General features: G+C 35.1%; 2 protein-coding genes across 2 annotated transcripts; one reads left to right on the forward strand and one right to left on the reverse strand.

Moving 5' to 3' along the window:
- Positions 1–15,432: 15,432 nt before the first annotated feature.
- Positions 15,433–16,227, forward strand: LOC141714208 (uncharacterized). Its single transcript, XM_074517740.1, has one exon. The coding sequence runs from the start codon at positions 15,433–15,435 to the stop codon at positions 16,225–16,227; it is 795 nt and encodes a 264-aa protein (XP_074373841.1).
- Positions 16,228–17,530: 1,303 nt separating this feature from the next.
- On the reverse strand, positions 17,531–17,899 carry LOC141714209 (secreted RxLR effector protein 161-like). The gene has a single exon (XM_074517741.1). It carries the CDS (start codon positions 17,897–17,899, stop codon positions 17,531–17,533), a length of 369 nt encoding a protein of 122 aa, XP_074373842.1.
- Positions 17,900–24,070: the final 6,171 nt, after the last annotated feature.

Consider the following 24,070-nt stretch of genomic DNA (forward strand, 5'->3'; position numbering starts at 1 on the left):
TTGTTTTTCTGTTGGAACAAAAATGAGTTCAATGGTATCATTTGCAACATGTTCCCTGATAAAATGGTACCTAACATCAATGTGCTTTGTTCTAGAATGATTAACTGGATTAGCTACTATAGATATGGAACTAGTATTGTCACACATAATAGGAATTTTGTGTAACACTAGACCATAGTCCATTAGCTGATTTCTAATCCAAAGCACCTGAGCACAATAACTTCCAGCAGCTATATATTCAGCCTCAGTTGTGGAAGTTGACACAAATTGTTATTTCTTACTATACCAGGATACAAGTCTTTGACCAAGAAATTGACAGCTTCCACTAGTACTTTTCCTATCAACCCTACATCCAACAAAATCTGCATTTGTGTATCCAACAGCTTCAAAATCAGTTCCCTTAGGATACCATAATCCCAAGTTTGGAGTTCCCTTTAAGTATCTGAAAATCCTTTTCACAGCCATCAAATGTGATTCCTTTGGATTGTCTTGAAATCTAGCACATAGACAAGTAGCAAACATGATGTCTGGTCTACTAGCAGTCAAATAAAGCAATGATCCAATCATCCCTCTATAGCTTGAAATATCCACACTCTTTCCTTTCTTGTCTCCATCCAACTTGGTTGTAGTAGACATTGGTGTAGATGCAGGTGAGCTATCCACCATACCAAATTTCTTCAATAAGTCATTCACATATTTGGTTTGGATGATGAAAATACCATCACTTCTTTGACTAACTTGAAGGCCAAGGAAGTAACTCAATTCTCCCATCATGCTCATTTCATACTCACTCTGCATTAGCCTAGAGAATCTTTGACAAAGCTTTTCATTTGTAGATCCAAAGATGATATCATCCACATAGATTTGAACTAGGATCATATCTTCACCATGCTTCTTGTAGAAGAGAGTCTTATTAATAGTACCTCTGGTAAAACCATGTTTAAGTAGAAATTCTGACAGTGTGTCATATCAGGCTCTAAGTGCCTGTTTCAATCCATATAGAGCCTTGAGTAATTTGTAAACAAAGTTAGGAAATTAGCAGTTACACTTCTAGTTCTCATACCAGCTGAGGGATCACCAATAATAGCTTCTACTGTATGACTCCTATCCCACTTTCTAGTGTGTGTCTGTTGACTAGTGCCTTCATCATTTTCTCCAGTATTACCATGACTTTCATTTCCATTCTCTCCTTCTCCCCCTGAGTTTGTGCCATCAAATTCAGGTGTCTGAAGAGAGCTTTCATTCCCATTATTTTGTTCAGAGGTCTCTTCATTTGTCATTTGTTGTGCCACAACTTCATCTTCCTCATCAGAATCACTATCAATGGTTAGATTCTCAAATGCAAGGGCTTCAGGATCATTTACATCAAGGCATTCCAAACCTGGACACTTGTCATCATCAAAAGTCACATCTGTGATTTCCATAATTTTCTTTTGATCAATCACATAAACTTTGTAGGCTGTTCTTTCCAATGAATATCCCAGAAAAATTGCTTCAAAAACTTTAGAATCAAATTTTCCCACATATTCAGAGTTATCTTTTAGAATATAACACTTGCTTCCAAACACATGTAGATGCTTCACTATAGGCTTCCTGTTAGACATGATTGAGTAAGGTGATTTTCTATGAGCTTTGTTGATGAGATATATGTTTTGAGTGTAGCATGCAGTATTAACAGTCTCTTCCCAAAAACTAGTTGGCAACTGAGCATCTTCTAGCAAGGTTCTAGCAGCTTCAACCAATGTTCTATTTTTCCTCTCAACTACTCCATTCTGTTGAGGTGTTCTAGCTGCTAAAAATTCTTGAACAATGCATTTGCTTTTGCAGAATTCACTTAATGTTGAGTTTCTGAATTCTGTTCCATTATCACTCCTCAATCTTTTCGAACTAACTTTTCCTTCAGCTTGCTTCTCAATTTTCTTGATGTGCTCAATTATAATGTTTGGAGTTTCATCTTTAGAGTACATTAACTCAACCCAAGTGTATCTTGAAAAATCATCTTTAGGCATGTTGGCTTGTCGATATCTCTGAAACTTCATTATTGACTTGACTTATCGACAACTCTAAATTCTCTAGTGAATTTTGGTTTATCGATAACTCAGAGTTCTCTAATGGACTTTGGCTTATCGATTACTCAGAGTTATTTAATGAATGTATACTTGTCGATATCTCTGAGTTCTCGAATGGGTATCTGACTTATCGATATCTCCAATAACATTTCCTGAGTTCTCGATAGACAATTCATGAGTTCTCGATAGGTCTTTCTGAGTTCTCGAATGACTTCTCTATAACACTAATTCTGTGACTTGTAGAGATCTTGACTTAGAATGTTTTTCACCAAACAGAATTATTCAACTCCAAGCTTCTTCATAATTCTTCTGAGGCATAACCTTCTTGATCTTCTTCCAGATAGAATTCTTAGGCTTGACACTGTTTAGGGAAAAATGCTCCAGTCTGCTCCATTTATATTTTACAGACATTAAGTGTTACGAGTATAAATTACAGATTAAGGTTACAATACAACTAATCTTAGGGTTGTCAATATGACTTAGTCTTGTTATGATACAGGCATGTCTTGCACAACACTCTCCATTCTTTGTATTGAGCTGCTTGTTCATAATTATTTGGTTCATCTGAGACAAAATAACAGAATTGAACTTGCTCGGGATCTAGATCAGGTATTCTTTCAGTATTTTTATATAAATCTGTTAGTCTTCGAGTTTTTGTAAGTGGTGAATCTGAAAAACTGTCATACTCATATCTTGGCGAGTCTGGTTCATCAGAACTACTCTCAAACTCCTCCTCGACAGGCTGTTCACGTTGACCAACTATCACCGGTGTTGGTTCTTTTTGAAATGGCTGACTTACCACATACCTTTTTTGTATATCATCATGCTCCCAATCCCAAGAAGCATATTCATCAAATACAACATCTCTGCTGACTTGAAGTTTATTATTTTGTGGGTTGTAAACCCTATATCCCTTGAACTTTAAGCTGTAGCCAAGGAAGATTCCTTTGTCAGCTTTGTCTTCCAGTTTGTGTCTTTTTTCACTTGGTACATGGATGTAACATATACATCCAAATATTTTCAAGTGACTTACATATGGTCTATGCCCCGACCAAGCTTTGAGAGGTGTTCTCTTATAAATAGCCTTTGTAGGTAGTCGGTTTTGAAGATATACGGCTGTGTAGACAGCTTCTGCCCAGAATTTATTTGGCAGACCTTTGTCTTTCAACATTGATCTTGCCATCTCCATAATCGTTCTATTTTTTATTTCACATACACCATTTTGTTGTGGTGTATATGGAACAGTCAATTGTCGATGTATACCTTCCTTTTCACAGAATGCTTTAAATTCTGATGAGGTATATTTTGTCTCATTATCACTCCTTACGCACTTGATTTGATGTCCACTCTCCTTCTCGACAAGGCTCTTAAATTTGTTAAAGATTTTAAATACCTCCGATCTTTCTTTAAGGAAGTATACCCAAGTCATTCGAGAGTAATCATCAATAAACAGTATAAAGTACTTGCTATTATCAAGTGATGGAGTCATCATAGGTCCGCAGACATCTGTATGTACCAATTCCAATTTCTTTGATGCTCTCCATCCTTGTCCAGTTGGGAATGGCTTTCGAGACATTTTTCCCAATTGGCATGCTTCACATACGCCCGAAGTTTCTGGAATTATAGGAAGACCTCTGACCATATTTTTTCTTGAAAGAAATTTTAATTTCTGTAAATTACTATGACCAAAGCGTTTGTGCCACAACCATGTTATCTCATTTGATTGAGCATGCATTGATTGTTCTTGTGCTTTATAGTTCCATTCAATTGGAAAACATTTCTTTTGCATTTTTACGCATGCAATATTATTTCCTCTTGGATCATAGATGGCGCATGTATCACCTTTAAAATGAATTGTGTATCCATTTTCCATCATTTGTGGAACACTGAGTAGATTCTGATCAAGACTAGGAACGTAAAGTACATCCCTAATCATTCTTGTTCTTTTCCTTGTTTGGACAGCAACTGTACCTTTTCCTTCAGATTTTACAACAACTCCATTTCCCATTCTCACAGGAACTTTTATTGATGAATCTATTTCTGTGAAAATTTGAGAATGTTTGGACATGTGATTGGTACACCCGCTATCAATCAACCAAACATCCTTTTAATTTGGAGCAACTTGACTTGCAAAAAAAGTTGATCATCTTCCTTTATTATTTCCGACATGCTCGCTTGATGTGTCTTGAATCTACATTCACTTTCAGTGTGATTAAACTTCTTGCAATAGTTGCATTTAGTTTTTCCTTTATACCAGCAATTCTTTTCTCCATGATTCGTTCTTCGCAAATTGAACATGGCGCAAATTTTTCTTTTCTCTCACCTTCTTTGACATAGGCTAGACTCCACTGATTTGATGTGCCTCCTTTTTTTATTTCTCTTAAAAGAGGAGTTCTTGTGCTTGGATTGGAAAGCTCCTTCTCCGGATGCCTCATTTCGTCGGGACATCCTACCTTCATGAATTTGTAACGATGCTATTAATTTCGAGACAGTTAGCTGTGTGAGATCTTTAGATTCTTCAATCACAGTAACCACTGTGTCAAATTTCTCGGATAAACTGACCAATATTTTTTCTACAACTCTTTGGTCAGTTACATTTTCTCCATTTGATTTCAGTTCATTTACCAGCCTAATTATTTGAGAAGAGTAGTCCTTAATTATTTCACTATCTTTCATCTTAAGGTTCTCGAATTCACGTCTCAAAGATTGAAGCTTCATTGCTGTAGTTTTCTCATTCCCTTCGAATTCTGCTTTCAAAATATCCCATGCTTCTTTTGCAGAAGTAGCATTCATTATTCGAGGAAATATTGTATCTGTAATTGCAAGATGTATTTTAGCTAATGTCTCTGCATCTTTTTGCGTCCAATCAACTTGTGAAGATGTTTGTGTGCTGGGTGTAGCGTCGGTTTGAGGTATACCTTTATCGACAACATCCCATAATTGTTGTGTAGCTTGTAGAACAACTTTCATCTTGATACTCCAGAATTTGTAGTTTTCTCCATTAAAAATGGGAATAACTTGTTGTTGAGGAAATGCCATTATTATATATTATATCGCGGAAGTAAGTATAGGCCTCTTGATCTTAAGGCTCTGATACCAAATGTTGGATATTTTAGATAAATATGCCAATAGTGCAGCGAAGATAAAAGAGAATAAATGTATTTGTAATAATATATCTCTTCAACTTAATAACAACAATATCAATCAACTTATAGGCTCATATACAAAATTGGTAAGTTGGATAAACACCATCAATATCTAATGGTAATTATTAATAAACATTTTTAACCATTATACAACTTAATGATTTATGTTTAACAGTTTATAATCATCTATTTTATTTACTAAATATAGATGTTCTTCATTATTGAACAATATGTTATTCAATCTAAAATATTTTATATGTGAAGTGTAGCTTCAAATTCGAAGCTCAATATATAGCTCATTTTTTAGAATGTAGTTGAGCCCGACCAGTTGAAAGTGGTGGTTTTAACTTGAAGATGCTCTCCCATATATTTACCACTTTATCTTAATCAAATAACCAGTTTAAGACACAACTGGAAGCATGAAAATTAAATTGATTTGCTACACAAATTTACTCGAGGCAAATTCAAAAACTACACAAATAATTTAACAGCAAAAAATGAACTCTAACAGAAAGTTAGAGACACCAACCTCTTCGTTAATGCCAAATTTTAGAGACCAAATATACTTTTTATCCTATACTTTCAGTTGAGGGGTACTGGATGCAAATAAACGAACAATCTTCGACTACTGCTTTTACATTTGCTAATCTGTAGTCTCTATTAGACCTGCTGCAATTTTTTTGTGCCCCAAAACTCTGACATGAGCAAACTGCCTTGGAAAATCAGCTCTCTCTTTGTTATCGTCTTCTCCAATGATAACAAAAAAAAAATCCCTTGTTACGTGTAAATTTTTATTGTTTCAAACCCCGTATGAATCACTAAGAGCAAGTCCAATACATACCTATAATAGGTCTTATAGCTATAATGTAGGACTAAAATGAAAAAAGTCTACTCCAATACATACCTATACCGGATCTTATAAATGCATAAATGGATAATTGGTCCTCTAACTATGTTGGCTTGCTTTAAATAAAATTTAGGAGAGAGAGACAAAACTTCACTAAATTTAAAAATATTTGGTTGTAAAAATAAAATTGGGAAAAATATCAAGTTGCCCCCTGCTTTCGTTCAAAAGTATCAAGTAACCCCCTACTTTCCAATCTGACTCAAGTTTGACACTGGTTACATCATATTGTTCTAGCCGTTAGAGTCAACTCTTTTTTTAACAGTCAACATGTGATGTGGAAAATAGAATCACTGATTGGTTGAGTTGGCTCCTACCTGGACTAGCAACGGCTATATTATACTTCAGTTCTATATATACATGTATGGGAGCATCTTTACAATTAGGGTTCTTCATTTTATTTCTTCTAATCATTATAATTCTTATGTAAGAGTTTAATTGGTGAAAGTAGTTGCTTCAAAATAGTGTGGAATCGAAAAGCCCTATGGCTTCAATCTCCACATCGTCTATTGGATCTTCCGCTCGATTTATATGCAAATGTGGTAAGAAGGCTAGGATGTATACCTCCTGGTCCCTAAATAATCCGGGAAGGAGATTTTATACATGTTGCCAGAAACCGGTAAGTAGTATCTCATTATCTTAGCGAATAATGTCTCATTCGAATGCTTAAATTTTAATAATTTTCATCATGCAGGAGACTAGATGTGATTACTTTGAGTGGTATGATGGTGTGGTCATTAGAAGACATGGGGAAGTTGTAACTTTCTTGAATAATAGGCGAATATTCTTGGAGGAAAAAATGAGTCTACTTGAAGAGAAGATCATATTTCTGGAATCAAAACTAAGTGAAGAAAAGGAAGAAAAGAGAGTTTTGAAAAGTAAGAAATCGTTGATGAAGAATTCATTGATGACATGTTTAATGGTTTGCTTGGCAGTATTTGTGATGGGTTTATTTAAGAAAAATGAGACTGGTGGTGGATGGCTGATGATAATGTAGGATGTGATAATATTTGATGTACACTCTAGAAATATGTATTAATATTTGATGTAGCAACATCCTTGTAACCGTGAAGGTTTTGCATGAATATATTTTAACTAGTTTTAAGTGAGTAAGAACTTAGAAGCAAGAAAATAACATCAATGGTTCCAAAAGATAGCATCATATTATACTTGAACTGAGATGGATATTGTTCACAAGTCAGAAGCAAAAAAAGCAATAAGAAGAAGAAGGTTGAGGTACAAGTTTAATGGTTCCAACCACGTGTGACAAGAAATATAAATACTAACCAACCATGCACATGACAAAAGTTAATGTGGCCAACCATACATGGCTCCATAATATCAAATGTACCCAAAAACTACTAGCATAATCAAGACAACCTTCTTCTTATAGATGCAGCAGTCTTCTCATTGTTTTATCAGTCATCATCAAGATCAACCGGGTCTTCCGGTGTGTTTGTAAACCTGAACTTGGTCTTTAGATACAACCTGTAACTCCTCCTTGGTTCTGGTTCCTCATCCTCATAATCCCCTTCATCTTCATAATCTCCCTCTTCTATTTTGACTTCACCAGCTTCTTCATCTTTGTCAGCAGCTTGTTGGACTTTGTCTTGAGTAGGCTGAGTTCCTTGCCTTTTGTTAACAGGAGGAGTGTCTGCACTAGGAGTCCCATTTGGTTGATGAGTTGAGGTGTTAAGTCCTGGAGTAGGCATAAATAACTTCTCGAATCCCAGTCCAATCATCTTTTGTTTGAAAATCTCCAGCTCCTGCTCCTTTGCATGTCCAACTTGAGCCTTCCTTTTTTCAATGTCTTTCTTCTTCTCAATGTCTTCACCATCCCTGTTAATTCTTGGCAGTCCAATGCTCTTGTTTCTTTCATTCACCATCCAGTAGGGTCTTTCTTGTCTTTCAGTGGTTTGCATCTTCTCTTTACCTTTAATTGATGTGGACCCTTGACTTGCTTTAGAGGCTAGCTTGGTGCCACTTTCTTGAGTTGGTTCTTTGATGACAACACCTGGTAATGCATTCCTCCTAACTGGTAGCTTCTTTCTACTCCTTATTACATCTTGTTCTGGGCTTGGAACTTAATGTTTGCAAATAAATGTCTAGTGCATAGCCTGTGTTCAACCCTAGACAGCAGCTCCTTCATGGCATTCTCCAATCCCTGAAAGTTTGCAAAATAAATGTCACATTACATACAAAGTCTTGAAAATAGAAAGAAATGTAGGAAGTGTATGTACCTTTTGTTGGTCACTGGTCATTGTAAACCCAAAGCCATCACCAAGATGTAGATCATCTCTAAGCAAGTCCAGAAACCACCTCCAACTATCAGTATTTTCAGACTCAACTACTGCATAGGCAACTGGAAACATCATGTTATTCCCATCCCTCCCCACTGCACTCAATAGTTGACCACAACTAACTGTTTTTAAGAAGCATCCATCTAGACCTAAAATAGGCCTACATCCATTTTTCCAACCCTCTTTCAGTGCATAATAACAAATGTAGATTCTCTTGAACTTATTCACAGATTCATCAGTTACTCTGTTTGTCATGATTTCAACTCTGTTTTTGGGATTGTTTTTAAGGATTTTAAATCCAAAATCCCACACTCTAGAGTAGTGATCCTTCAAGCTTGTTAAAACACCCTCTAAAGCAGCCTTCCTAACCCTTGAACATTTAATTCTGGGGACATCAATTTCCAAGTCTTCCCTAATTGTGGCAATCATATCTTTGACTTTCCATTGAGGGTTAGACCTGATCCTATCACCATACAGTGACTCCAAGTACTTCACTGTCACCAACCTGTTATGGTAGGGCTTAGTGCATAAATGATCATCTAGGCAAGTCTTAATTTGAACAGTGCCTTCATCATCTATCTGGCTGCACCAGAGATAGAATCTGCAACCTTTCTCACATCCCACTTGGACCCTATTCCTGTCATTTGTTATAAAATGTACAACTCTCCTCTCCTTAATACCATACTCTCTCACAGCTTTTCTAAACTCATCCATACAACCAAATTTCAAGCCAGCCTTCCACTTATGAGTCTCACTAAACTTGTCATTATAAAACTTATCTTTCTTCTTCCTCTTTCTTCCTGGAGGAATTCCAACATAACCCATTTTCAAGTTCTCATCATCATTAGATGAATCTTCTGATCTCAGTTCATCACTATTATACTCACTCTCATAAAACTCACTATCTTCACTGTCAACACCGTTCAACTGTTTTGCTTTCCTAGCTGCAACAAGTTCCTCATCAGGCTCACTTTGTCCCCCTTCCTCATCCTCATAATCAGGATCATCTTTGTCCTCACTTTCTCCGTCAATTTCACCCTCAGTCTCCCCATCAATATCCCCATCCACATCTCCATCATTATTCACATCAATATCCCCCAAACTCCATTCATCATCCTCCAACATGTGCTCACCTGGATTTGACACACTACCCCCCATCTCATCCTCCTTATCAACTAGCATTTCACTAGTAACCTTTTGGTGATCCACATATAATTTAATTTTCTTAAATGGATGGGACAGGTCAATCATATTCCTAACAGAATTATCATCATATAATAACCTTATTCCTTTGTTGAAGCTATGACCATCACAAAGAAAATACGTAAAATCAGTTTTATCATAATTATATTTCAGAGCATAGTCTTCAAGATCAAATATGGTCATCTTATTTGTGTCAACATTTTCAATGATGTCAACCCTTCCCCCAGAATACCCAGGTTTACCCTTAAACGCATTTGCACTAAATTTCCCATGATGATGCAACTGAATCGAAACCCTAGATGACATTCTGCGTAAGCAATTAAAATTACCTTCGATTAAAACATAGAAATCAAGACAATAAAATCAGACGAACAAAATATAGACATAACCCATATTCAACAAATCAAAATTCAACAAACCAAATTCAGACAACCCCTTTCTTTTTCTCAAACACAATAAAAGACGAAAAATAAGTAGAATACATACCTTGTCTGATGATAAGAAATGAAGATACGATCACAGATACTATTATCTTCCTTGATCTTGCACTCGATCGCCTCAGTCGCGTCACCTCGCCGTTAGGGTTTTGGCGCCATATCGCTTCTCCCCTAATTCAGACAAAATAACATACTCATGTTTATTCTCATTTTTATGTATTTTTACTCTTGTTTTTTTTATTATTTTGAATGTTTTTTTATATGTCAGCTTGCACACAGGGCGCCATGTCACAAACTAACGGTAGACTTAACGATTACCGTCCATTTTGACCAGAAAAAAGAGTTGACTCTGACGGCTTGAACAATATGACGTAATAGGTGTCAAACTTGAGTCAGATTGGAAGGTAGGGGGTATTTGATACTTTTGACCGAAACCAGGGGGAACTTGATATTTTTCCCAAATAAAATTAGCATCATAACTGAAGTCCTATTTTGACATCAAAATACACTTTTTGGTCTCAAATTATAGCAATAGATATAGTCATTTTAAGTTTAGCATTAGACTTCTAAAAGCTCGAATGGAAACAAGCTACATTTCTTAATTTTTCATGGCCACTTGCGTACTCTTGTCGTTTCTACATGTATCATATCGTCAACTAATTTTTTTTTTTTAAAAAGAATGAAATCGCTGTTGAATATAGCTTATGAATTCTAAAATTCAATCAAATTGGCGAAGCATGTAGGTTAATGATTGTAGTGCTGTATTTAAGTTTATTATGACTATGATTGAGAGGTCATATGAGTTCAATTCCTTATAACAACGTTCAAATATTATAAATATTTTGAAGAAAGTAACTAAAATTGTAGTAAGTCGAAGTATAGATTTTTTTCTGTAATGCTTCGGAGATTTAGTAAAACTAACAGGATATGCGCTTCATATAATCATGTATCAATGTTCAATTCCCCACTGTTAGTTACTATGTACTTTCTTTCACGAAATTTGGTGAAAATCTCATAGAAAGTGACCTTCAATTCCAACCCACTACAATGGATGTTAGCCGGCTTGAACTAGTTTGCACCTAAGTTCTCTCCCACACTCGCGTCTACAATATGAGAGAAGGATTGAGATGGAGAGTTAGACAAGGTGAATGTGCTTAAAACTGATCAGTTCAAAGAAATGCACTACATAATTTCTTAGAAAAAAACAGACAATACAACTAATTAACGCGTCGACATTTAAGTATAAATAGATCAGCTAAGATAGCTTCCAGAGCAATCGATAAATATAGACAAACACATACAAGAAGCGAAATTCTCATCTGTCAAAAGAAAATGTCTGATAACAAGGGTAGTTCAAGTACTCAAGGAAGTGGTAGTAATGGAAAGAACAAGTATGAGAGTCTGATTCCTGCTCAAAAGAAGATTGTGAGTAATATGGTGTACAAGACGGTGGCTGGGTGTGTTACCTCTGCAATCCACAACAAAAAAAATAAGATCAAGCCGAAAAATGGTGACGATGACGACGAATGATGATGGTCGCACACAAGTTTTTGTGGGGGGGGGGGGACCTTGGTGCTTTGGCACTTTATTGTCTTGTTTCATGTCTGTAGGGTTTTATAAACTATTGTCTTCTTGTGTATAGGAACAAGTTCATGGTTGAATGGGTTTGATTTGATTAGTTAATATAGTTTAGTGTGCATATTATATCCATGGCTAGCTTGTTTCAGCCAGTGTCAATATATTGATGTATTAATAGTTTATACTGTGTATGCCTTTGTCTGGTAATATAAATTTATGCATTAAAGTTGTTAAACTCTACTGGTATGAAATACTATAGTCACTGACATCTACTTCTCTTCTTGTCCGATTTTTGTGTGTGCCAGATAGTTGGGCCTCCATGTCGAAAAATATGTGGTTGCTGATGGATGTCTGTTATCTTTTACTCCACTAAACACATAACTGAACTTTTGTTTTATCATATGCTGCGTCTATTTTCATCCTCTTTTGCTGATATAGATTTCATTTTACTTGTGAATCTGGTGCTACCAGCTGAAACTGATTTCCAGCAAATTAATTTTTATAAAATTTGAATCGTTCAAACACGCAAGGGATCTATTCGTATATGATATTGCTGGTATCTTACAACATTAGGTGATTTCGATGACATGTTATTCAATATACATTTTTTTCCCAGTAAAGGAGAAGAGCAGTACTGCAAATTATTCTCTCACACTTCGGGGTCATGATCACTTTATTTTAAAATAAATTCATCCAAGCCGTGATCGTCTGAAAAAAACACTAATTTTTATTCAATTCCAGGCCATAGTTAATCTTGACTAGAAATGAATCTCATGTTGCTAATATATACACATAGATTTCTATAATACGATTTTAGAATATTCATATGTTTATTATACTCATAGGATACAATGTTTTACAAAGCCAAATCAAAGCAAATATACATGATAAATCCCGGTGATGGTAGAATCTGGATAACATGTATGCATGTCATGGTCATATGCTCTTACAGTGATAGATGATTTTTTTAATGAGAACCCTAACTTAGTGAATGCATAATAAATAATATAATATATTATATATATTTACATAATGTCCCAATACAAAAAATAAAAGTAACAATACATCAAAATATCAAGTGATAATTTTGAACCTTGATCACATAATTTTACTCGGCCTTATCTATATGTATATTATAATTCACTAGTTGATAACCGTGCAAAATAAGCACGGCGAGTTAATTTATTTAAATAAACGGGGACGGAGGGAGGGAGTGTATTTCACAGCATCAGTTTAGCAGGTTAAATGAAAGTTGAACTATAATGCATTCAGTTAAATCAGGCTTAGTCAGTTAAGGCGGCCGCCAATATATCCTTGGGCAGCAACTTTTAATTCGACATTCTTGTGGTGTAGATACATGCATGTACCTATCTTTCTTAATGTTTTTTAATAATTTTTATAACAAGTAAATATCATTTCCTATATATTCCTTCCGACCAACTACGTACAGTTCAATTTATGTATCTCAGCAATTCTGAGATCATTTTAGACCTCACAAACTTCTTACACTTAATTTGTAACAGTACTAAATAAATAAAGATGTGATAAATATATGTTAATGTGTATAAAAACGTACTAATTACAATGCAACCTCACTACATATTTCCTAAAGCTGGAGAAGCCAAATGCAAATCTTATTTTCAGAGTACAACACTCACCCCACACCTACAGGCTACAGTCATCTTCACTCGCATCGTCCCATTACTTAAACCACGACAACATTCACTCATGTAATTCCTTGCTATCCCACACGCGGTGACGGACATTAGTAACTAAATTAAGCTCAAATTAAAACAAACAACAAACAAATTGTCATGACTACGAACATACTGTGTCATTTCTGAGAAATATACACTCTCCCGCTCTACTTCATAAAATTATCGACCCATTAGTAACAACTAAATAGGTTGTGTACATGTTTAGCAAATGATTAGAAAATGTGCCTTACTATCAATCTGCTGCCATGCTAATAACTATGCACTTTCCTCGAAGAAACTACGTTGAAAATCTCAGTGATTATCTCCAGTTCTGTCCCCTAATAGGCGGTTCTGCCCTAACATAATTTACATGTAAGATGTTTAACTCAACCACACACGCAAAAGGGAAGAGAGAAGAGTGAGATTGAGTGAGATAACAGTGAATGTGCTTAAACATAATCGAGTTCACCCAAATGCAGGTTCGCCTTAATTTCTAAGAAAAATACAGACATTTGAATTTAGCGCATCATGTGTTCAGTTACTTCAGTATAAAGGTGTTCCAAGGCTTTCGTTTGATTCACAAAACATACCAAAGAAGTAAAATCATCAAGATACAAATAGATAAATATCTCTATACACATTCATGGCTGGAAACAATAATTGTTCAAACAGTCGTGGAAATAACAATGGAAAGAAGAAGAATGAGAGCTTGCTACTTCCTCCGAAGGAACATGTGAGTACCAAGATGGGTAAGTACCTTGTTCAATCTGTTGCCTCGGCAATCAACAACAAAAATAATAAGATCAACCCGAAAAATGATGATGATGATGATGAGGCCCCTTCTTCTTAGCTACCTTGCTACTCCCTAAGCGTTCTATCAAGCTAGCTACTCAACAATATCTGTGTGTGGACTGTGGTTGTAGTGGTGATGCTAGTGGTGGGGCTGGGTGTTTTCAATAATATATTGTCTTGTTTGTTAATATATACATACATGAAGTTAAATAAAGTACTGTCTTTTGTCTAGGAAGAATTTGGTTTTGATTAGTAGTATAACTTAAGTTTTTACTACAAGTCATGTCTAGATTGAGTTCCTCCTGTAAAAAAATTTATACTCCTTATGTATTAGTCCTGTGATCTATAAATGGAAGTTACAAATTATGATTAAGTGGCTAACATTGAAATTATGTTTGCACATATTGAATTGCTACTGAATTGCTACTTTGGATCTAGCGTTATCTTCTTTTTAGAAATAAATCTAGTAGTACAGGACAATAGGTTTGATATCATGAAAATTCTGTCCAGTATAGTATAGTAGCATACCCTCCTGTTAATTATATGTGCAAAAAGGGATTTTAAAACACCAAAATTAACGACAAAAAGATAGTACAACGAAATACAACTGTAAAAGTTTTCTAAAAACAATTTGGCCCCAACCCTGTGTACTTAAATATTCAAGTTACCCAATTCTTACCCAGTACCAACACTATGAATTTGATATTATTGGTTGCTTTAAGGTCAATGTACTATGAGAGCAATAAATGGACATCTGAAACTGACAAACATAACAGCTGGGAGGGGCTGCTAAGTTTATAGTGTGTGACAAATTACTGCAATGTCTTTTACCATGTCTTTTAAGAATAATGTGAGATCCTAATTTGAGATCCTAATTTGAGATGTATATTCCGGCATATCATATCGTGGAAAGATTTCACATTACATATAAATGACAGGTATCTCAAGTATATACACCATGAACCCTATTATATGTTGGAAAATTAATCTAAACTTGTTTTATTATTTTATTGTTTTAGTTAGTTATTTTAAATTAAATAAATTGTCATCCTAGTCTACAGGAGATAACTGAGTGGTGAGTTTGTTTTCAGCATTATTAGGAGAGTCTAGTGTAGTGGAGAATTTTTAGGAGTAGTTGCTATATATGCATGTATCCCTTTTTTAATTTTAAGTATGGAAGTAATAGACAGTTTGTTTTATTTTATTCTCTCTGCATAATACATATATCAGCTCTTTTTTTTACATTTGGTATCCGAGCTCCAGGTGGTGTATGCCAAAATATCAACCCAAACACACAAACGTAACAATGGAGATAACCAAGACAAAAGAAAGCTCAGTGGGTTTAACATATCCAATGCTAACGAAAAGTAACTACACAACATGGTCCCTGAAAATGAAGGTTTTCATGAAGGCGCAAGGTGTTTGGGGTGCAATCGAAGAAGACCCAAAGACCGTGGTTGATGAGAGGAAGGTACAGATAGCTCTTGCAGCTATATACCAAGGTGTTCTAGAAGAAGTACTGTTGACTATTGCTGAGAAAGAAACCGCAAAGGAAGCTTGGGAAGCCATTAAAACGATGTGTGTAGGAGCAGAACAGGTTAAGGAGGCTAAGGTACAAACGTTAAAAGGAGAATTTGAGTCTCTTACCATGAAGGAGACAGATAACATCGATGATTTTTGTATGAAGCTGAGCGGGATAACAACCAACATACGGGTTCTTGGAGAAGTGATGGAGGAGTCAAGTGTTGTGAGGAAGATCCTACGTGCAGTCCCTGATAAATTTCTCCAGATAGCTTCAAATATCGAACAGTTCGGAGACATGAAAGCTATGACGGTTGAAGAGTTAGTGGGTCGTCTTAAAGCTCACGAGGAGAGGATGAAGGGCAGGTCTGAGAGCGCAGAGAGACAACAACTTCTCTTGGCATCTCAAAATCAAAGAACTAGAGGTGCTTATTTCCGTGACAAGAGTAGGATCAGGTGCTACAACTGTAACACCTTGGGACACTATGCATCAGAATGTAGCAAATCACGACGTGAAAGAGAGAAGAGGCAGGAAGTAAACATGGCAGTCGTCGAGGATGATGAACCAGCTTTATTATAATCATAAGTTTAGCCATACGGGCTCGGTTTATTAGCCATACGGGCTGAGTTGAATAGCCATACGGGCTCAGTTTATTAGCCATACGGGCTGAGTTGAATAGCCATGCGGGCTCAGATTATTAGCCATACGGGCTCAGTTGAATAAGTCATACGGGCTGGAAGGTTTGCATGAGACAAGTTCAGATTAAGGGAGATATTGTTGGAAAATTAATCTAAACTTGTTTTATTATTTTATTGTTTTAGTTAGTTGTTTTAAATTAAATAAATTGTCATCCTAGTCTACAGGAGATGACTGAGTGGTGAGTTTGTTTTCAGCATTATTAGGAGAGTCTAGTATAGTGGAGAATTTTTAGGAGTAGTGGTTAGCAGCACTACGTCTGCTATATATGCATGTATCCCTTTTTAATTTTAAGTATGGAAGTAATAGACAGTTTGTTTTATTTTATTCTCTCTGCATAATACATATGTCAGCTCTTTTTTTTACATTATACATGTATCGCTAAATTTTTAATCAATATAATATAGATGGTGTAATATACATTTATTCCTAATCCGATCCCAATTTGTGTAGCCCGTCGGTACAAAACTTGTATATTTGTGATAAATCCTTATGTACGAATTGAAGAAATTAAATCCAGGATAATACTTATATATTGATCTCAGATGACAACAAGAAAACGTTTGAGGAAATAAAAACAAAGGTTCTTCTTTTGCTATTGATTCAATAAGGGAAACTTACATATTAAAAGATACTACACCTACTGAACTACCAAGAAAATAGCAACAAACTCCTACATGATCTCCACTACTTCTTTTTATTCAAATGACTCCTAATAAATCTCAACGATCACTACGACTTATTCACTAACAGCCACATGGCAAACAAAAAGACAGCTAGACAGAATGTTTAGATTATTTTCAACATTCTCTCCCATAATCTAAACACTCCATGGCAACTTCTGAATTCCCAAGAGTGCACGCATTTTCTCGAACTTTACTGCAGGCAACGACTTCGTTAGAACATCAGCACGCTGTTCCTCTGGCTTGACATGTTTAATCACAATTTCTCCCCTTTCAACGCACTCTCTAATAAAGTAATATCGTATGTCAATATGTTTGCCACGACCATGAAAAATCAGATTTCTTGCTAAATCAATTGCAGACTTGTTGTCTACATAAATCACAACAGGACCATGTTGCATATCACTTATTTTTGTGAGCAAATTGCGAAGCCAAACCCGTTGGCACACTGCTGCGATTGCAGCCATAATCTCGGCCTCACAAGACGATAACGCCACACAACGCTACTTCTGAGATACCCACGTAATTAAAATTTCGTTCAAGTAAAAAACCATTCCCCCGGTACTCCTTCCATCTTTGATATTACCAGCTAGATCACTGTCTGAATACCCTGACAATAAATAATTCCCAGTCTCTTTTGAATAAACTAAACCACAATTTAGCGTATTTTTCACGTATTGAAGTATACGTCTTGCAACACTCAAGTGAAGTGCTGTTGGATGCTCCATAAATCTGCTAATAGTGCCAACAGAATATTCGATATCTGAGCGAGTATGCACCATATATCTTAACCCACTAACGAGACTTTTAAACACTGTGGGATTAACTTCTTTCCCTTTCTCATCCTTGCCAATTTGCTGCCTGGGTTCCATGTGGTATTTTACCGAATTACAATCTGCCAATCCCGCTTTTCAAGCAAACACTTTGCATATGTCGTCTATTTTAGTTGGATGTACCCCTTCTGCCGGTCAACTTTGATGCCTAAGTAATGTATGAGTTTACCAAGATCACTCATTTCGAATTCTGCAGCCATCTGATATTTAAACCTCTGAATGGTTAAGTACTCGTCCCCGTTAACAACAAATCATCAACATAGACCCTAATAATTAGTGTTTCATCTCCCTCTCGTCTAACATACACGGCATGTTCATAGGGATACTTTGCGAAGCCAAGAGTTGTGAGTCATTTTTTTAATTTTGTATACCAAGCTCAAGGAGGTTGTCGTAACCCATATAGTGCCTTGATTAACTGATAAACCTTGTGCTCTTCATTCTCCTTAACAAAACCCACGGACTATTTTACATACATAATTTCTTCCAATTCTCTCCTTAAAAATGTTGATTTCACGTCCAAGTGATGCACCTCCCATTAATTTTTTGCTGCTAATTCCAATAACAGTCTTACTGTCTCAAGTCTTGTTACTGGTGCGAATACTTCATCAAAATCAATGCCCTATTTTTATACATAACCTTTCGCGATCACGCGAGGTTTGTGTTTGATTTCATTTTCGTTTGCATCCCTCTTAAGCTTATACACCCATTTCAAACCAATCGGTTTATGACCTAATGGTAATTCGACTAGCTTCCAAGTTTGATTCTTCTCAATTGCTTCTATTTCTTGCTCCATATCCTTCTTCCATGTTCCCTCTGTTACAGCTTGATTAAAGTTGGTTGGTTCATCAATCCCAGCCAACAACAACTCGTTCTCCAACTCCACCTCAGGTGCTTCATCATAAATTTCACCCAACAATCGAAACTTCACAGGTTCAGTGCTGCTGCTTGAAGTACTCGATGGTTCTGACTCAAATTGCTCTCCCCGGTTCCTGGTGTCTGTGGTATGGTCACATAATTTTCACTTCCACTTCTACTACTTACAGGTGTTGCAGGTTCTTGCTCGTGCCCCTCAGATTCTGCAGTCGTAGACACTACACTTGACACACCGGAAACTATAAACGACCCTTGCACCATCTTAGACCCACACTGTTTCATCTCCCGAGACCAACCCTTTGATTCATCGCATACCACATCTCGACTTACCATGATTTTCCCTTTCTCTGGATCATAGAGTATGCACCCTTTTGTCCCTGGTTCTCGATCCATACACCACCATTCTACTTCTATCATCCAGTTTGGTGATTTGATTTGCAGGTACCTTCATATATGCTGCACAACCGAACACGCGCATGTGACTAAGGTCTGTTTTGTTACCATTCCATGCCTCATAGGGCATTTTTTATGATAATGATCTCATGGGCAACCTGTTTAGCACGTAGACAGAATGACGTATAGCCTCTCCCCAGAAAAATGAGGGTAACTTTATCTTCTTAAGAAAACTTCTCGCTATGGCCACAACCGTGCGATTCCTACGCTCCACCACCCCTTTTATTGAGGGGTGTATGAAGCCGTGTACTGCCTTACTACTCCTATATCTTCACAATATGCAGCAAATCGATTGGAGCAAAACTTGCCACCTCTATCTGTTCTTAACATCTTGCCTTGTGTTTGGTACTTGTCTCGACTAGTGCTCTGAATTTTTTGATGGCCTCCAACGCCTCATCTTTAGTGACCAACATGTACGCCCATATTACTCGACTATATTAATCCAAAGTAAAATAAAATACTTGTTTCCACCTTTCGTTGCCGGCAATATTGGGCCACACAAATCTTCATGAATTAATTCCAGAGGCTGACTAGCTCGAAAACTCGTTTGATTTGGGAAAATTCTCCTAGTCTGATTAGCCATCAAACACCCAGTACACACGCCTTTTGGTTGACCTAACTCCATTATTCTATGTGTCATGTGCGATGACATCAGTGTCATGACCTGAAAATTCACATGTCCAAGATGACTATGCCAAGGCCACGATTCTTCCTCCAATTTTGACAGAAAACAATTACTCATGCCGGTCTCAAAGATTATTTTGTATAGTTGGTTGGCAGATTTCTTCACTTTCATAACCAACCATTTTTGTTGATCATATACCCATAAATACAATCCATTTAAAATAACCTTGTTCCCTTTTTCAGCTAATTGACTGAGGCTTATAATATTGCTGCTTAAATTCGGAATAAAACATACCTCATTAAACACCATGTATTCGCCATTCTTGCATCTGAATACCACCGTGCCCTTTCCCTTGATGTCTACCACCGATCCATATCTAAACTTAACTTGTCCGATAATATTTTAATCGAGCTCCCTAAATTTTAACCGTTGTCCTGTCATATGGTTACTTGCTTCGTTGTCCAAGTACCACAGATTTGAATCACTCCTCGTACCATTATTTTTAACCAACTTTAGCGTTACTTCCTCCTCATTAATCAACAATGAATTCATCTCGGTTTCGGTAAGCAGCAATGCAGGTTCATCATCTTGAATCTGCGTTAGATTTCCCTCTTGCTTTGGCTCCTTCTCTCATTTTGGTTTTCGACATTCGATAGCAAAGTGTCCAAGTCCTCCAAAATTAAAACACCTCACTTTATTCCTGTCACGAACTCCACGAACTCCTGTAAAATTGCCTCGATTTTTCTGATCTGGTGAGCCCTCTGTACCACCTTTACTCGACCTCATTTGCCTTTCTTCTTTCATTAAGAGCAGTTATCCCTCACTTGCTTCACGTTTCAACCACTCTTCTTCAGTCAGTAACAATTGCCCAATACCCTTCTCTACTTGGCCCTTCAATTTTTCTTCATGTGCTTTCAGAGATCCAACAGCCTCTTCAAACGACATCTCATCGATTTTTCTGAATTGTTCCATTGCTAAGATTATTTGAAGAAATTTGTTTGGGACTTGGGTCTTAGAACGAGAATCACCTCACTATACTTCACCTCACTGCAAAACGAAGAAGACAATATCTACAAAACAATACCCGTTATAGATTAAAAGAGTTTGGACTAGTAATAAACTTAACTAGACCGGATGACTAACAAATATTCTTAAAAGAATATTAATGTATACTTTTCTTTAGATTAAGTGAATATTAAAGTATACTTGGTATTACTTCGTGACGAATAATATATCTTATTTCCGAAGTAATAAATATATCAAGTCCTTGGTGAAACATTATAGCTTTCGGATCTTTGATAAAATAATTTCTCGTTTAATACAGTCGTGTGTAAACTTTCATAAATCGAGAACATTACACTTATTCTTTAACTATTTGCACTTATAAAATATTTGGCCGAGAAATAAAAGGTGCGTAATTTAAACACAATATATCAAAACAATATAAAAGCAGAGTTTAAATTATATTAGCACAGTTTATATGTGTATATATATAATATAATATAAGCTTTAAGTTTTTCCCACGAAACAATAAAGGTGCAAGTAAGGGAAGTCGCTTAATTCTTATACGATTATATATATACTTATATTTAATTAAAAGCTTTAAGATTTTCCCACGAAACACTAGAGATTGTGTATAAAATGGTGGGGGGTGGATGTTTATTTATAGAATGAGTTATTTGAAGGGAGTAGTTGAGATTGAATTAAAATGAATGGTGGATGGAGAGAGTGGTGTGGATTAATGACATGGAGGATAAGGTGTGTTAGTTTGCAACTTGCATATAGGACAAACAAAAAAAATCCTAGCAACTTATTAATTATATAATAATGGATTTTAGCTTTTTCAATTAATCATTAATTACTTAGTTAATTAAGTAATTAACACCATTAAATATAACGACTTTGTAAACCCTTTAATAAATATAACCAAAAATATGATAATTACCTAAATATCATAATATGATGATCTGAAAGTTTTGGTCAATTTTGGTCAAAGGTAGCTTGGTCAAATGCTCGGTCAAAGTCTTGGTCAACACCCAGAAAAATCACACCCGAACAAAATTTCTTTAAATATTACGAAACATTAACCATGCATAGAAAATACCATTTAAGTGACAAATCTTAAGTTTCAAGATTTTCTAGCAAGTGGAAGTATTTTATTTGGATTTAAAATAATTAAATCAGGGTTCGGTTCCAAATAAAATATGAATGATCTTTTATGAAAGTAGATAGACCATGTTGGCTCAGTTTGGGTTAAAATAAATACTTAGAATATATTTCCTTAAATATAAAATATTTGAGAGTGTGGGAAATATTTTTTAAGTATTTAAAAGTATTTTTTTCGATAAATAATATTTTTGAGATACGAGAGAAAATTACTTTAAAAATATGAGGAGGGGGATAAAATGAGATTTTAATATCCCTTTATCAAATATTAATTTCTAAGAGTGTAAAAATATATCTTTGGATTTATAAATATTTTATGGAGCGAAAGATGTATATTTTATCCCTTTTAAAACCATCTGTTTTTGAAATAAATTTAGCACGAGCCTTCTAAAGAATATCCAAGTTCTGATATTCCTTTTTCAAACTTGTTGCCTTATTAATATTGCAAGTGAGCCTAAGAAAAATCATATTTCCGATAGTTCTTTTACGATCTCATTTCTTTGGAGTATATTCCTTTAAAATGTATGTATTTTAATTTTCAGCAAATTGGAATATCTCTTGTATTTATATTTAAAATATAAATACATTTTGAAAAACATTTTTGAAAATATTTTGCTATATATGGATTTTCACTTTTGATTATGTCAATTAAATTCATGCCTAGTTGGAGAGAATATACTTATTTTAAATTTTATGTTAAATTATGCAAATACCATAATAAATATTTAATCGAAGATGTCCTTTCAATCTTTCCCTTTTTGGTATTTGCCAAATAAAACATAAAATTTAAAATTTTCTAAGTGTGTGCTTCCCCTAAATGTATGCATGTGTTTTGAAATATATTTTTCACATAAATATATTAAAGGTGGAAGTATTGTTGTATATCCCTTGAATTTAATTCCTGCAAAAATGAATAACTTATTAGATGAATAAATTTTGATGTAGAATTAATGTCATTTTAACAAGAATATTTTAAAATTTTCAAATTGGGGGTCTAATTTCTTCTTCCCCTTTAATTTGGAAAATAACAAAAAGAATCGTTAAAAGAGTATAAAAATGGCTTCCCCTTAATGTATTATTACCCTTTTAAACAAGAAGTTTTCATTTTAAGGAAATTGTAAAAAAGATATCACCATTTTTCTAACTTATGCTTCCCTTAAAAACTCTTCTTTTTAATCGAAATTTTGCTGCACTTTATTTAGTTCATATATAAGTAGAACTGATTTTTGAGTGTCAAAACTGGATGTACTTGACACTGTTTGATAGGTAATTTTTTTTAATCTATTTTTTATTTTTATTCCATTGAGAATTTTGTTTTTGATTTCAATCCAAAGTGCCAAGTGAAATTGCTACTGTGAACCATTTTTTATTTTTGAATACCAGTTTTCATATATTTTGTCCATTTTAATTTATATCAGTACCCTTTTTAGAGAAAATTCTGTTCTTTCAATTTAATACCAGTTTTGTTTGAACTCGAAATTTTTATTCTAGATAATAGATTTCTTGGTTTCCTTTTGGGTTAAAAACAAACTATGAATGTCATTTAAGTAAGCTTGGTAAAACAAACTTGTTTCTGATCATCAATTTCGCTATTTGTTAGTCAAATTTGAGATCTTAAAATCTAGATGTTTTCATTTTAACATCTTGTGGGTTAGTAGTTAGTAGGTTAGTCTTGAATAGTCAGTAGGTTAGTATACAAAGTCTCATAACAGTTTTTATAAACAAACGCTAAAACCTGTTCACATAATTCTGCAAATATATAGCAATTATAAACAATCGAACTCATGCTCTGTATTAAACCAAGAATCTTCTTCTGTTTTTTTTAGGTTAAAAACCACTGAGAAAAAAAATTACATGGAGCAGGAGAGTAGCAGACTTGTGAGAGTTTACTGAATTTAGTTATAAAATAGTTTAAAAACAATTAGTTTGATCATTATTGTAGCAAGCTGATATTTTCAGATTTTGAATTTAGAAAGCTGTTATAACTTGAGTCAAACCAATGTTATTGTCCATTTAGGCAAAGATCATGTGTCACACTTTGTTTTATCATAGCTATAGGTCTTAAATAGGTAACTAAGCTTGTGATTTACCTA

The sequence above is a fragment of the Apium graveolens genome, chromosome 3, assembly GCF_009905375.1.
Source record: "Apium graveolens cultivar Ventura chromosome 3, ASM990537v1, whole genome shotgun sequence".
NCBI classification, from domain to species: Eukaryota; Viridiplantae; Streptophyta; class Magnoliopsida; order Apiales; family Apiaceae; genus Apium; species Apium graveolens.